General features: G+C 38.8%; 1 protein-coding gene across 1 annotated transcript in view; it reads right to left on the reverse strand.

Moving 5' to 3' along the window:
• The window catches only part of LOC139942820 (kinesin-II 95 kDa subunit-like), a 39,685-nt gene that overhangs the window by 12,978 nt on the left and 11,009 nt on the right, over positions 1-15,698 (reverse strand). The window contains exons 4-12 of the mRNA XM_071939597.1: positions 11,210-11,334; positions 9,538-9,662; positions 8,853-8,936; positions 7,698-7,777; positions 7,316-7,385; positions 6,363-6,455; positions 3,877-4,097; positions 2,973-3,154; positions 1,027-1,166 (exon numbers count right to left, since the gene is read on the reverse strand). Coding sequence (XP_071795698.1) covers positions 1,027-1,166; positions 2,973-3,154; positions 3,877-4,097; positions 6,363-6,455; positions 7,316-7,385; positions 7,698-7,777; positions 8,853-8,936; positions 9,538-9,662; positions 11,210-11,334 — 1,120 coding nt within the window. The remainder of the gene's footprint in view (positions 1-1,026; positions 1,167-2,972; positions 3,155-3,876; positions 4,098-6,362; positions 6,456-7,315; positions 7,386-7,697; positions 7,778-8,852; positions 8,937-9,537; positions 9,663-11,209; positions 11,335-15,698) is intronic.

Here is a 15,698-nt window from a genome sequence, read left to right on the forward strand (position 1 = left end):
AAAGACAGGCATGATTGTTGGTCCTTGGAAAAAAGTTGTCACATTGCCGAGTGCAATGGCTGACCTATATGAACACATGGTGTAGGCTTTAATATACTTTTAGGCTATTCAATAAAATAATTCCAGATAATTCAAAGGGGAAACAAAAATCATAAATCAGACTTAATGTAAATAGGAATAATATCATGTCTGAAATGAGGAAAAGAACAATGTTATTATTATTATTTATTCGGCATAAAAACACATACAAAGTACAAACATATTCAGAACAAAACAAAAGCCAGGGACCTATGCCTGGAATTAAAAAAATCTCCCAGAAAAAAAAGGAACTCCCTGGCCAGAAAAAATGTGAAAAATCCTGGAGAAATATCTCTTCTTCTCAAATGGGCCCAATTTTGCTTAAGCGAAAAAATCCTTGCTTAGTAAAATCAGATTACCGGCCAAGACTCCACTCAATTGTTATGCTAAGTAAACAACAGCTAAATACCAGTCACAAGCAATGTATATGGCATCAAAATTTGGCCAGTAACATGTGTAAAATAAGTGAGCTATTTTCGTGTTTAAGCAAATTTTTTGCTTAAGCAGCTCTATGAAATTGGCCCATGGTAACAAGCTTAAAGGAACACGTTGCCTTGGATCGGACGAGTTGGTCAAAACAAAAGTGTTTGTAACCGTTTTTTATAAAATGCATATGGTTGGAAAGATGTTTTAAAAGTAGAATACAATGATCCACACAAGTTTGCCTCGAAATTGCGTGGTTTTCCTTCTACTGTGCGAACTAACATGGTCGGCCATTTATGGGGGTCAAAATTTTGACCCCCATAAATGGCCGACGTGTTAGTCGACGTGTTAGTCGACGAGGTAAAAGGAAAACCACGCAATTTCGAGGCATGTTTGTGTGGATCATTGTATTCTACTTTTACAACATCTTTCTACCCATATGCATTTTATAAAAAACGGTTACAAACGCTTTTCAAAGACCAACTCGACCGATCCAAGGCAACGTGTTCCTTTAACGTTTCTTACCTCAGCGATCATACTCTTGTTAGCCATGATGGCTTCTTTCTCTGCCTCCAGATTCAGCTGGGCTTTCTTATAAGCTTCTTCTTCATCTTCTTCTTCACCTTCTTCCGTTTCATCGTCAATCTCATCATCTGACCCTCCCACTAGAAGACAAATAAAATGACGTTAAAAAAAAAAAAAAAAATGATAAAAATAGTAATAATGGAAACTAATAATAAACAGCTAAATAAACAGCATTTATAAAGTCTGGGAGGGCACATCGCTTTGATGACAGTTTTTAAAACTTTTGCCTTACCCTGGACGGCCCCTGCCAACAAAGAATTATGTCCGAAGATTTAAAATAAAAATAAAGTGCATTATGAATCACAGATTCCTCAATGCACCTAACAATTAGAAACAATAAGCTAAAAACATGACCAAATCATCCTCTGATCCTCCCACTAAAAGACAGATAAGATGACATTTCAAAAAACTGAATGATAAAAATAATAATAATGGAAACTTTTAATAATAATAATAAACAGCATTTATAAAGCGCGTTATGAATCACAGATTCCTCAATGCGCCTAACAATAGAAACGAAAAGCTAAAAACATGACCAAATAAAAAATAACCCTAATCAACTAATAGGCCTACTATGTTAAATGTAAAATAACCTACAGAAAAGATTATACAATATACACATAGTAGGTAAAAATTTCAAACATTAGAAACAACAGACCCATATATATATTACATGTACATGTACACATACAATATTAATAATACAAAGCGTCAGTATTCGCTTATGGTGCTGCTGTACAAAAAAAAAGGAAATGAAAGTAACATCACATAAGAATAAGCTTGTTATAAACAGCTCCAGCTGGTCATTATCAAAGGTTTAAACACCCCCACGTGGCGTGCTCTCCACCAATACACTGTGCAAGTCTCCCGCGCACCGGAGCGAGAAAACACGACAACTGCAGAACTTAATTTTTTTATGAATCAATCTTTGCTTTAATTTTTTCTTAATGCCGAATCTGAACAACAAAAATACCCATACGAGCTTGTTTAAATTAGTTTTAGCTTTTTAAACTAATACACATTATCGGTTAAAGTCTATATAGACAAAAGTAAAACTCTGGGACAAGGATGTTTGTTTGATCTTAAATGTTTTGAAACCCCTTTTGTAAATCTACGCCCGAATGTGAAACTACTGAAAGCTGGTTCATACGCGGACGCACGGTGGTCCGCAAGGGCGTTAGATAAACGCGTGACACATTTTAAAGAGGAAGCCGACGCCTAAGCGACCAATGAAAAGGCTTTCCACCCCGCGCGGCCAAAACAAGCGTCTGCGTAAGTTTCGTGATCGGAGATGGGCACAAATTCTTAATTTTTTACTAATAACCTGACCTGAGGTCAAGTTTAAATATCGGTTTTTCTTCGTTATTATGTTGACTTTATTTTTACTTTTATATATGTTGTTAATTAGTACTACATTTTTAACAACATATGTCATTTTTATGGTCATAAAATATATTAAACTAAAGTAATGGACGAAACAAAATCTCCCCAACGTAAAACTCCATAAGGTTGGGACCACAATGGTCCCGGAAGTTCAAATCCGCGCGAGACTTGCACAGTCTATAGGAGTAGAGAAACTGTCTGGGGTATTTATGAATGTTAATTAATTACCCGCTACAATCCTTCAAGATGTCTTTAGAGAATCCACTTCTTCATTACTGGTTGTTCCCCAAACCCACACCAATTGGGGAGACAGGGCCTTTCCTCATGCTGGTCCGCTACTTTGGAATAATCTGCCTCTTAACACCGTAACATGTCATCTTTTCTAAGTTCAATTAGCCTCTCAAATCCTTTTCACTGCTTCTTTTCACTAGATATCGGCGCATTATTAATATTCTTCTTCCTTTTCTTCTTCTTCTTATTATTATTTAAAAATAAAAACTCACTTTCTCCTTTCCTGCGTCTTCGTTTCCGTTTCTTGTTCCCTCCCTCGCTGCCGTCCCCTCCCTTCTTGTCGAGTTGCTGCTTGAGACGAAGGATCTCATCTTGGAATTCTCGCAAGAGGGCGTCTTTCGGGTCCTCGTTAATCTTGGGCTTGTTCTTAATGTTCTTGGCACGGTTGGCGTATCTAAAAACAATGGTTATCAATCGTTTTGGTCAGTACAAAAGTGTCTAGCTTTTCCGACGTGGTAAAGTAGGGCATTGTCACACGAGGCAACTTATGCAGGCAACTTGGGGGCAACCAACTGCAGTGCATGCTACATGACCACTTTAGTAGCACAGAAGTAACTTTTTTATGACCCGATGGAAAAATATTTTAACATTCAAATGTGGACGAATTCTCTTGGAGATTGCCTTCGTGTGACATGGCCCTTACAGTTATTTCAAACATTGCTGCTCAAAATTATTCGGCTGAGACGTAAAGCCGTTGGTCCCATGTGTTGTGTAACGCATGTAAAAGAACCCAGTGTACTTATCGAAAAGAGAAGGGGTTCGCCCTGGTGTTCCTGGCTGTGGCTGCTGTATGCGCCGTAGCAGCTTGTAAACTCTTATAAGGTGCTAACTAATTGGGTCTCAGAATTCATCACTGCAATTAACTATCTTTCTGAAAGTTTGTATATACTCAGCGCCTTGAGTACCTTGTTTGGTAGTTACGTGCGCTACAGGCCTTTAAGACTTCGATATTATAACAATTATTATTCGGGACCAGAATTGTTTTTTTTACAAGACCAAAATCAAATTGAGAAAAGTTTCTCTACACAGTTTAAAATACATTCATTTCATTTTACTTCAGTAGAATTTGAAACTAGCCACCCATGCCAACCAAAAAATGTTTCAACGAAAACTAACCTTAACGTTGTTATAGTCTCATCAAAGTTATAACTAGCTGGTCCGAGGTTCGCCACCATCACCGTCCTTGCGTTCCCCCCTAGGGAGTCTTGTAATAACCGAGTGAGTTTGGAATCTCTGTATGGTATATGTGTGCTCTTCCCGTCAACGAGGGCCGAGATGACGTTACCCAGAGCCGACAGGGACAGGTTGATTTTGGTTGCTTCTTTTAACCTTTCGCCCTGAGAACAAAATAATACTAAATAATAATAACTAGTTTTTATACAGTGCATTTTACAATATGTCTCAACGCTCTTTAAAATAGTGCCCGGGCCCAATTTCACAGAGCTGCTAAGCACACAAATTTGCTTAGCGTGAAATACTTTCCTTGATAAAAACAGGATTACCAACAAAATTTCCATTTGATGCATATTGCTTGTTACTGGTATTCAGCTGTTGTTTGCTTAAATCCTGAAAATCATGTTGAAATTTGGTTGGTAATCCTGTTGTAATCAAGGAAGACCTTTTATGCTAAGCAAATTTTTGTGCTTAGCAGCTCTATGAAATTGGGCCCTGGTCATTGGGCCAATATTGTTTTTAAAGACACTGGACACTATTTGTAATTGTCAAAGACCAGTCTTCTCACTTGGTGGATCACAACACATGCACATTATAACAAACCTGTGGAAATTTGAGCTCAATTGGTCATCAAAGTTGCACGATAATAACGAAAGAAAAAAAACACCCTTGTCACACGAAGCTGTGTGCTTTTAGATAATTGATTTTGAGACCTAATTCTAAATCTGAGGTCTTGAAATCAAATTCGTGGAAAGTTACTTCTTTCTCGAAAACTATGTCACTTCCGAGGGAGCTGTTTCTCACAATGTTTTATACTATCAACCTCTCCCCATTACTTGTCACCAAGTAAGGTTTTTTGCTAATAATTATTTTGAGTAATTACCAATAGTGTCCACTACCTTACATCTTTCCAAGCTCCCTGGGCAGTATACAGCCTCGAGCCCCATGGCGCTCCATTATCTTTTTCATACACAATATCAAATTCTACCCTCGCAGGTACATGTACTATTTATACCCCTGGGTGAGGAGAAGCAATTATGGTAAAGCATCTTGCTCAAGGACACGAGTATCACGACCGGGATTCAAACCCACACTCAGGCATGAGAATGGGTGATGATAAAAAAAAAGGAAAAAATTCAGTTGATTGGAAATGTTAATATTCCATCATTTTTGTGTGTGGAGCTCTGGCTATTTTAGAAGCTCTGTGGTGGTCTCTAATGCATTTCTGGCACCTATTTTTCCAGGTAGAAGTGAGCTACTTTTGTGTGATTTTTCCTTTTTTATTTTTTTATAATAGGTTTAAGGGAAAATAAAATGTAAAGCTCACACAATTCAAACAATTTTGGGTTCGCCTGCGATTTTATTACAATTCCGGAAAAAGAAAGGGAAAAAAAAAAAAAAAAATTATCCCTTATTTCTGCTCTTGAAAATGCTTTTTTTCTCACCAACAACCATTTTTATAGGTTCTTGATTTGAAATTCGGTTGTGTAAAAGAAATTCTTTTGCAGTTAAATGTTTGTGATTTTAACGATCCGTCGGCGACGCACATTTTAAAATATATATAGGCCTATATACTTGGCGAGAGCGATGTGTTTTTGAGAAAGAGGTTGTGATTCAGCATAGGGTATAACTGGAACGAGGTTGAGATTAGACCCCAACATAGAAATAGAACCAATGAAGAAAGCACGTCGTCCGGACGCACAGTGTGTTCGCTGGTTCCCAATATATCTTTCGCTGGTTGTGAGGCAATAACAGGTACCAGTTTCCCCTGGCCTGCCGGCGATCTCAGATTCGTGCCGCGCCGCTCATTGGTTCGTGTACAAACCTGCACGTACACAGTACACATGGTGCAAACACGTGCATTGTTTTTTTCAGTAGACTTTCAAAAGTCTCCACACGTGTTATCTTTGCTGCAGCAGCAAGCGCATTACACGCAAACATTATTGAACCGTACCACTATAAACGAACCAAGGAATGCGGCAAGTTTATACATCGGTCGCTGCTGCTCCATTATGCATGCGCGATGCCAGAAAGACCACAAGCCGTAAACTGAGCCAGTTGCTGGACGGCAATTTATTGTTTAGGTGCCGTTTTTTCATGAACGCCGTACGTGTGGATCCGCGATAAGAACAATTACAAAGGTAAACTGGACATTGTCTGACTAAAGAAGAGGGATTAGAGAAATCCAAATGTATACCCCCCAAAACCTACCCCCCGAATTTTATAGCAAATTCACATTGAACTCGGAGACCACATATTTTGAAGTGAAAAATCCGGAATTCCGGAAAAATCCGGAAGATTCTCATGCCTGCACACTCTGGTGACTTTATCCACCAGAACTTGAGTTCGATGCTCCAAACCCCTTCGGCCATAATACCCTACAGTAGTGTTCAACTTAAGTTCAAAGAAAAATTCAAAAAATTACGAACCTGGGCACCTGTCTTTGTTTGCCGTTCACTTCCAGCCAAGTCTACCAGATTGAGTTTACCAACTCGTATATGATTCTCACCGTCAGGACCAAGCTGTTGACAGAAACAATAATTATTTATTAATTTTTCTATTTATTTGGCTTGCCAATTTCCAATATAAATTAGAAAAATACAGGAAATTTAACTCTTGATATCATTAAAGGCAGAAAACACTTTTGGACATGTTGGACACTATTTTTCTTTCTTTATTATCTCGCAACTTCGATGACCAATTGAGCTCAAATTTTCACAGCTTTGTTATTTTGTGCATATGTTGAGATACATTAAGTGAGAAGACTAGTTCTTTGACAATTACCAATAGTGTCCAGTGTCTTTAAATAGAAAAATATACAATGATGTTAGTACTCTTGAAGAGACCAAAGCAGTCGCAAACAGCTTGTACCAAAATCAAAACTAAATAATTCAAAAATTTTACAAAAATGACAAAGAGATAAATGCAAAATAGACAGGGCGGGTGCAAATAAATAAAAACCTTAAAGACACTGGACACTATTGGTTATCATGAGTCAAAGACCAGTCTTTTCACTTGGTGTATCTCAACATATGCAAAAAATAACAAACCTGTGAAAATTTGAGCTCAATCGGTTGTTGAAGTTGCAAGATAATAATGAAAGAAAAAAAACACCCTTGTCACACGAAGTTGTGTGTTTTCAGATGTTTGACTTCAACACCTCAAGATCTAAACTTGAGGTCTCGAAATCAAATTGGTGGAAAATCCCCTCTCGTCGAACTAGGTCACTTCAGAGGGAGCCGTTTCTCACAATGTTTTACACCATCAACCTCTCGCCATTACTTGTTACCAAGTAAGGTTTCTGCTAATAGTTATTTTGAGTAATTGCCAATAGTGTCCACTGCCTTTAACTGACATTCTCCAATTAAAGCATGAACCTTACCTCGCTACATTCTATTGTGATAATAAATATTGCATGAGATCGGGAACTGTGCTCATTCATATTCGTAGCACTACAGGAGAAAAAGGAAAGAATACAGATATTTCATCAAAGTTATTAATAGTTTTGGCTTGAACAAAGACAAATTGACTGGAATGGGACAAGAACCTATGACCTCTGGACCAAAGTATCGGTGCTCTACCAACTGAGCTATCCAACCCTGTGTCGGTGGTCTCCCCATTACATGTAGGCATACATGATAACAAAAGCAAACACGGCTACAACACCAGAGCTTGGGTCCAGTGAACTAGACCGCTCGTCTACTACACCTTAATGGTAGGAAAAGTGATCAATAGAAGGCTTATGATTGGCATTGCTGACTTACCCAACCGATCTATTCGTATTTCCTACAGTCATAACGTGTTCAATCTCTTTTATACTCTTCGTGACAAAGGAGGATAAATCCTGTAAGAGAAAAAAATGTGAACACAAAGGTTAAAGTAACAAATGTGCATTTTACCCCATTCACACAGCTCTTACGACCTAATAGAAGACCATCCGCTGATTTCTTAAAGAGTTAGGACTCATCTTATCTCGAAGTAGGACGAGGAACTCATCCTAAGTCCTAACTTGGGATTAATCTTTTGAAGGTCTGCATGCTCCAGTGCAGGGTTGGGACTCGTCCTAAGTCATAAGATTAATCGTTCAATGAGTTTTGTGAAATCGACAGCATGCCCATCACCGGGATCTAAAAAACATATCAAGCCGTGACACTTGTGTCCTTAAGCAAGACACACAACCATTGCTTCGTCCTTCGGATGGGACGTAAAGCCGTTGGTCCCATGTGTTGTTTAAACGCATGTAAAAGAACCCAGTGCACTTATCGTAAAGAGAAGGGGTTCGCCCCGGTGTTCCTGGCTGGATTGGCAGCATATTGCGCCACAGCACCTTGTAAACCATTGTACATGGTGCTAAGGATTAGGTCTTATATCTCACAAATTCACCCCACTCCTTGCAGTAATAATACCTGGCACTTTGTATTCTTTGGCAAAAGGCGTGTTATAAATACGGTTATTGTTATTATTATTAAGTCAGGACACAATCGCCGTAAAAATCAAGCAATTTGGCAAATTAAAGACTCCACACAACTGCACTGCATCTATGACAAAAGTGTTGCTGACCCACTACCATTACGATTACATCTACAATCCCGGCCATATCTCGTTTGGCCCCCCTGCCCCCTTTCAATGTTGGTTCTGGTTGCACAGTCTTCTGCATTCCAGTCAACCTTGAGCGAGGGGACGGGCGAAAAGGACATGGAATTGTTTTATGTAACATTGGGAATGGGTGGCTCAAGCATTTTGGCAGGGGTTGTAGACCAATACCAACCAAGCGGTAGTTTCTACTGTTGCCGACAGTGCTGCGTTTTTATAACGACCACAGAGATCTCACCCCGATGCTACCACAGAGATCTCACCAAGATGCTACCATGGTGCTTGTAGAATAATACACAAATAATTTTGTATACTATAAGTCTTACCTTCACATAAACGCCCGTATCAGGTCTTTCCTTTAACTCTAACTTCTTCTGTTGATCTTTGGCTAATAAATCACGAATATCTTCCTGCAGTTACAAGTGAACAAACAACCGAGAAATTAGTACAAAAACCAACACTTAAACAAGACCTACTGTTGGATTTTGATGGGTTTAGGGAAGCTCACATCTTTCAGCCCAATAAACAAGGCATACTGTTGGGTTAAAAGTTTGGTTTTGAGTTGGGTTTTGAGTTAGTTGTGATTAAGGTTGTGATTATTTTTTTTTTTTTTACATTTGACGTTTGAGTCTGGGTTTTGAGTCGGGTTTTAAGTGGGGTTTTTAGTCGGGTTTTGGATTGGTTTTGATTTGGTTTTGAGTTGGGTTTTGGGTTGGGTTCTGAGTTGGGGTTTTGAGTTTGGTTTAAAATTTGGTTTTGGGTAATATGTTTTGAGTTGGTTTAGACTTGCATTTTGGCTTGTGATTTGAGTTGGAATTTGGAGTTTGGTATTGGGTCGAGTTTGCAGTGGGGTTTTGAGTCGGGTTTTAAGTGGGGGTTTGAGTCGGATTTTGAGTTGGGTTTTGGGGTTGGTTTTGGAATGGATTTTGTGTTGGGTTCTAATTCGGGTTTTTGAGTGTGGTTCTAAGTTGGGTTCTAAGTTGGGTTCTGAGTTGGGTTGGTTAGTATTACCTGATAAATTTCAAGGTACGACGCCCTGACAAGGTATTGCTGATTCTGCGTCCGGGCGATGTGTGTGAAAATGTGCTCAAAGGAGTTGGGGATGACCCCTTTGTTTTCTGGATCTGACCTCACACCTTTGTGAAGAAGAAACACATATTCATTGAAAAAATAATAAAATGATACCAAGTAGGATTTGAAACTTTGCATGGTGGAAATACGATATGGAAAGGTTTGCATAACACCATGTAATGACTATCTCTAATGAGTTGGGGTGGTTCCGAAACAAACCGTTGGTTTCAACTTGACATTTCGTCTCTGATTGTTTTTTTGTTTTTCTTCTTCTCTCCAGAAGACGATCAGAGCATACTGATCGAAGCGTCGAGTTGAAACCAGCGGTTCTTTTCAGAACCACCCCAACTCATAGTCATTACATGGTGTTACCGCAAACATTTCCATATCAAAAAAATACTAATTCTTGCAGTTTTTATTTAGTGCCTTCACTCACAAAAAGGCAGGCCTGAACTTTCATCTGTGAGAGGGCAAGGGCATTTTCTTTTTTGCAACATAGGGCACTTCCATTAGAAGATCCTAAAGTCTATTCATTACAACTTTTGAAGGGGCAGCAAGGCCAAGACCAAGGGCAACAGAGCCAATGGCCTCCGTGGCCTCCATGCTATTCCATCAATTCCAAAATTAGCATGTGATGAATATTCATTGAACAATCTACATTAATAAGGGAATCAATGTGTGGTGAAGAGGTTTTCAACTAGTGGTTTAAACCTGCCGAGGCCTGGTTCTTGACAATTTTACCGAGACAAAATGAGCATGTGATGAATATTCATTACCTCCATTCTACTATTAAGGGAATCAATGTGTGGTGAAGAGGTTTTCAACTAGTGGTTTAAACCTGTCGAGGCCTGGTTCTTGATAGCTTTACCGAGACAAAATGAGCATGTGATGAATATTCATTACAGGTACATTCTATTATTAAGGGAATTAATGTGTGGTGAAGAGGTTTTCAACTAGTGGTTTAATCCCATTGAGGCCTGGTTCTTGATCATTTTACCGAGACAAAATGAGCATGTGATGAATATTCATTGTACATTCTATTAATGAGGGAATCAATGTGTGGTGAAGAGGTTTTCAACTAGTGGTTTAAACCCGCCGAGGCCTGGTTCTTGATAATTTTACCGAGACGAAGTCGAGGTAAAATATAAAGAACCAGGCCTTGGCGGGTGTAAACCACTAGTTGAAAACCGATTCAACACACTTTGATTCCCATTCATAAATACCTTTTCGGTCAAAAAAAATCAACACTTTTTGGTCAAAAAGTAAAATAACTGCAAAAATTATAATTGTTCAATGATTTCTTTCAACACAACACCCCTCCAGCTATGAAATGGTACTGGCCCTCGGGTAAACAACTCCTTATAAAGAGATTGCTGTGCGCGTCGCGCGTATCGCGTAATGTGGCACAACTGTTCCAGCCGTTGCTCTCGACCAATAGGAATGAAGAAACTGTTTTATAAGCACAGGTGCAAGCCCGCGTGTCGTGCCCATGTTTCAACACGTTTTACTGGTGTTATATCATCCGTTCAAACAACCCCTCGTGATGCCCTCTCGATCAATCAGAATGGATAAACTGTCTTATGTATTTATGAATGAGTATTGATGAGTGTACCTTCCATGGTGTATGTCTTTCCGGTACCGGTCTGCCCGTATGCAAATATCGTCCCGTTGAAGCCGTTTAACACCGACTCCACTAGACTGCGGAATGTTTCGTCGTAAAGCTCCCTCTGTTTGGAACTGAAAACGAGAAATAAAAGACGAGAAATTATAATAACAAAATAGGAATGTAGGTTTGCTGGTCTTGAATTTAACCTCTAGGAGAGGGCAAGGCCACTTTCATTTTGAGAAAAGGGCAAGGCTTTTTGAAAATCCTTGGGAGGGGCACCAAGGCCAAGAGCAGGGACAACAGGGGCAATGGCCTCTGTCAAAGTCCTGTCCAGTCATGTTTTATTTGATGAACTGCAAAATCTGTAAAAACAATCAATCAATGACCCAACCTCAAGAGCAAATTTCTACTAACCGCATAAACTGTAAAAAAAAATCATAGAGTGTCGCGGCCGAGTGGTTAAGAGCATCGAATTCAAGTTCTGGTGCTAAGTCACCGGAGTGTGGGTTCGAATCCCGGTCGTGACACTTATGTCTTTGAGCAAGATACTTTACTAAAACTGCTTCTCTTCACCCAGGGGTATAAATGGGTACCTGCGAGGGTAGAAGTTGATATTGTGAATGAAAAGCTTTTGGAGCGCCACGGCAGCTCGGGGCTGTATACTCCCTAATGGGAGCTGAGAAAGATTAAAGGGATGTTAATTGGCCCAATGACCAGGGGACTAATGTAAAGCGCATTGATACGGTTTATTGTGAAATGCGCTATATATCAGAATTTATTATTATTATTATTGTATTGTTGTAACGGGCACATCCACCACAAGCCTCGTCTTTTAGGACGATGCCTCCATGTGAATGTGGAAATAAATGATATATTGATTGATTGATTGATACATCAGGGCTTGAAATTAACACCGGCCCACATAAGGCCTGTGATTTAAGCAGCGTTCACTCCAATGGATCAAGGATTCTCCCTAAACCTCAAACCAGATACTCTTCATCGTCTGAATGTTTTTATGCAGCTGCTCCAAACCTTTGGAACAATCTTCCTTATCAAATAATGCACGTCTTGCCATTTCACTCATTGAATTCCAACAAGGCTATTTATTTCATTTTCATTCCTGTATTAATTGTTGATTGCTTGTATATTATTTTTGTTAAAGGAACATTAAAGAATTGGTTTGCAGTTGCTGGCAGTGTAAGCACTTTATGTAATTCACCATATACATCAACTGAAAAACCTGTATAAGTTTGAGATCGATCAGCCATCTGGGTCACGAGAAAATACAATATTGTAGTGAAAAACCGAATACAAATTTTGCATTACATCAATGCCAAAATAAAAATAAATAAAACACTCACTGAGCGATAAACTCCAAACGCGAAGTTAGATTATTTATTTCTCATCAAATATGACATTTCAGATAGAAATATTTCAAGGGATGTTTACAACTATCATCATCATTATACCGTGTAAGTTTTATGTAAATCTGTGATCTTCACAATTTTTGTTTCTTACCAATTCTGTAAAATTCCTTTAAAGCCATTGGACCCTTTCGGTTCAGAAAAAAAAATAAAAGTTCACAGATTTACAAATAACTTACAGGGTTTACAGAAGGCAATGGTGAAAGACTTCTCTTGAAATATTATTCCATGAAATGCTTTACTTTTTGAGAAAACAGCAAAACAATATAAATTCTCGTTAACGAGAATAACGGATTTATTTTAAACACATGTCATGACACGGCGAAACGCGCGGAAACAAGGGTGGGTTTTTCCGTTGTTTTCTCCCGACTCCGATGACCGATTGAGCCTAAATTTTCACAGGTTTGTTATTTGATATAGAAGTTGTGGTACACAAAGCGTGGGCCTTGGACAACACTGTTTACCGAAAGGGTCCAATGGCTTTAAGCGTTGTGGTACCTTACCTTTTCTGTGTAAGAATGCTATATTAAATGCTAAGATTATTTTTATTACATGTATTTATCAGGAAACCCCTCAAAATCTACAAGAGTACACATTAGATCCTGCCAGGGAGTTGTCCCTTTAAGCGAAAGTACATGGTAAAAACATGTTCGAGCCTGCAGCGTTCATGACCCCATTTGACCTGGTTCTTCCCTTCACACCTCCAGACATCTGAGCTTAATCAATCCAATTAGTCTCCGTTCAAGCTGCTAACTCTCAAATATCGCAACTCAGAAACCAAATTGCGGACGGATTATAGAACAAACAGCCCCGAGCAAATTTGGATGTAAAAGCAAATGGAGAGAGTTTGTACAGTACATGTACAGTATGTATGTCCACAGACATGACAGAGAAGTGGTATGTCAAATTTAATGCTAAATAAATGTAGATCTATTATAAAGTTATAAAATAAGAAAACTGGGTAAAATGTGCATTTTGCAATTCTTGGGCATCATCCTGATACGCTACAAGTAACTTGTGCACGGGGAAACCCATGCGATACTTTAACTTAAAGACGCTGGACACTATTGGTTATTGTCAAAGACCAGTCTTCTAACTTGCTGTATCTCAGCATATATGCATAAAATAACAAACCTGTGAAACTTTGAGTTCAATCGTTCATCGAAGTTGCGAGATAATAATGAAAGAAGAAAAAACCTTGTCACGCGAAGTTGTGTGCTTCCAGATGCTTGATTTCAAGACCTCAAATTCTAAACCCGAGGTCTCGAAATCAAATTCGTGGAAAATTACTTCTTTCTGGAAAAGTACTCCACTTCAGATGTTTTATACCATCAACCACTCCCCATTACTCGTTACCAAGTAAGGTTTTATGCCAACAATTATTTTGAGTAATTACCAATAATTGTCCACTCCCTTCAACACACTATTTGAACAGAAGTAAACACATCCCCTTAAATTCGTTCCTTTTTTCCTTAAAAGAATTCCTGAGATATCACAAATATTGTACATAAAACTACCAAGCACACAATGAAAGTACAAACTGGCAAAGGCTTAGTGGGAGGGGTACCAACATGCCCCCTCAAATGAAACTGTTCTCTTGATTCCTTGGGAGGCATGAAATCCGCAATGACCATTGAGAGGAAGGACACAGTGCATGCATCAGTAAGTCCGGGGGGGGGGGGGGGGGGGGTGGGAGGCATGGCTGGATGGTTATAAATGCATGAATAATGTAGGTTAAGTCTAACCAGTCAGGCATGGTATTATATTCTGACCACCAAGGAAATACGGCCGTCAAACAATCAAGAAGATGATGCTGGGAATTGAAGTCGTCTATGATGCTTTGGGGATGTTTGTTTATTTGGATGATCTTTCAGGAATTTGGGAGACTTGTCAGTCCTGAAAAGAACTGTCCTGCTTATTAAAACTAACTATGTACATAATCTGGATGGAAACTGTAGGAAATTGTCCCAGACTACAACTACTGTACTTTTAGTTAATCGAGGGGACTTCTCGTTAAATGAAATTAAATTAAATGAACACGTTGCCTTGGATCGGACGTTGGTTTAAATACAAAAGCGTTTGAAACCGTTGGTTATGAAATGCATGGTTAGAAAGATGTTTTAAAAGTAGAATACAATGATCCACACAAGACTCAAAATTGCACGGTTTTCCATTTACGTCGTGAACTAACACGATAGGCCATTTATGCGAGTAAAAAATTTGACTCCCATAAATGGCCGACCGTGTTAGACGACGAGGAAAAAAGAAAACCAAGCAATTTCGAGGCACAGGCCTATTTGTGTAGATCATTGTATTCTACTTTTTTTTACAACATCTTTCTACCCATACGGTTACAGACACTTTTCAAAGACCAACTCGATCGATCCAAGGCAACGTGTTCCTTTATCTTCACCGCCATGTATAGTACAAGTAGCACACTTAAATCAAGAACTGTAGCTTGAAATTTGATCCTCAGATCAGGCTTGCTCAATAATGTGTTTTACTTTATTTTTGCCAGGTGGATTTACCGCCATCAATTCCAAACATCAATAGAAATTGAACAGGAAAAAACCCGACACATTTTTTTGATATGAGTCTCACAACTCTTGCTTGTGATTGTTCCCAAGCATGAAATTCCTTCATGGTATTCATCCGTGAAAATTTCATTCCAAAAGGTGGCCGCATTTTTGAGATATTGGCGAAAATCTGGAGTGAAATACAACCACGCTGGAGGAATAATCCTTATTATCAAACGCTTCTCAGATTCTAAAGCATAAAAATTGATGTTTTATTTTACGAGGAATACGTACATGTACATTATGTAGGCCTATACCATGAAGCGTTACTTTACATGAACCTTGTATGTTTCAACGGATTTTATAATATGTTGTTTCCTGCAAGGAGTGTTTCGTATCCTACAAACTGTAGGAAACAGGAGTCTTGTAGTCTTAAAACGATACATTCTGCTTTTAAAACTAATATTGAACCCTAGGTACAATGTACGACGTTGTTTACCATTCTCAACCAACCTCCTCTGTATCCATGGTAACAGGAAGCAGCCGTCAATATTG

This window comes from Asterias amurensis, chromosome 10 (assembly GCF_032118995.1).
Source record: "Asterias amurensis chromosome 10, ASM3211899v1".
NCBI classification, from domain to species: Eukaryota; Metazoa; Echinodermata; class Asteroidea; order Forcipulatida; family Asteriidae; genus Asterias; species Asterias amurensis.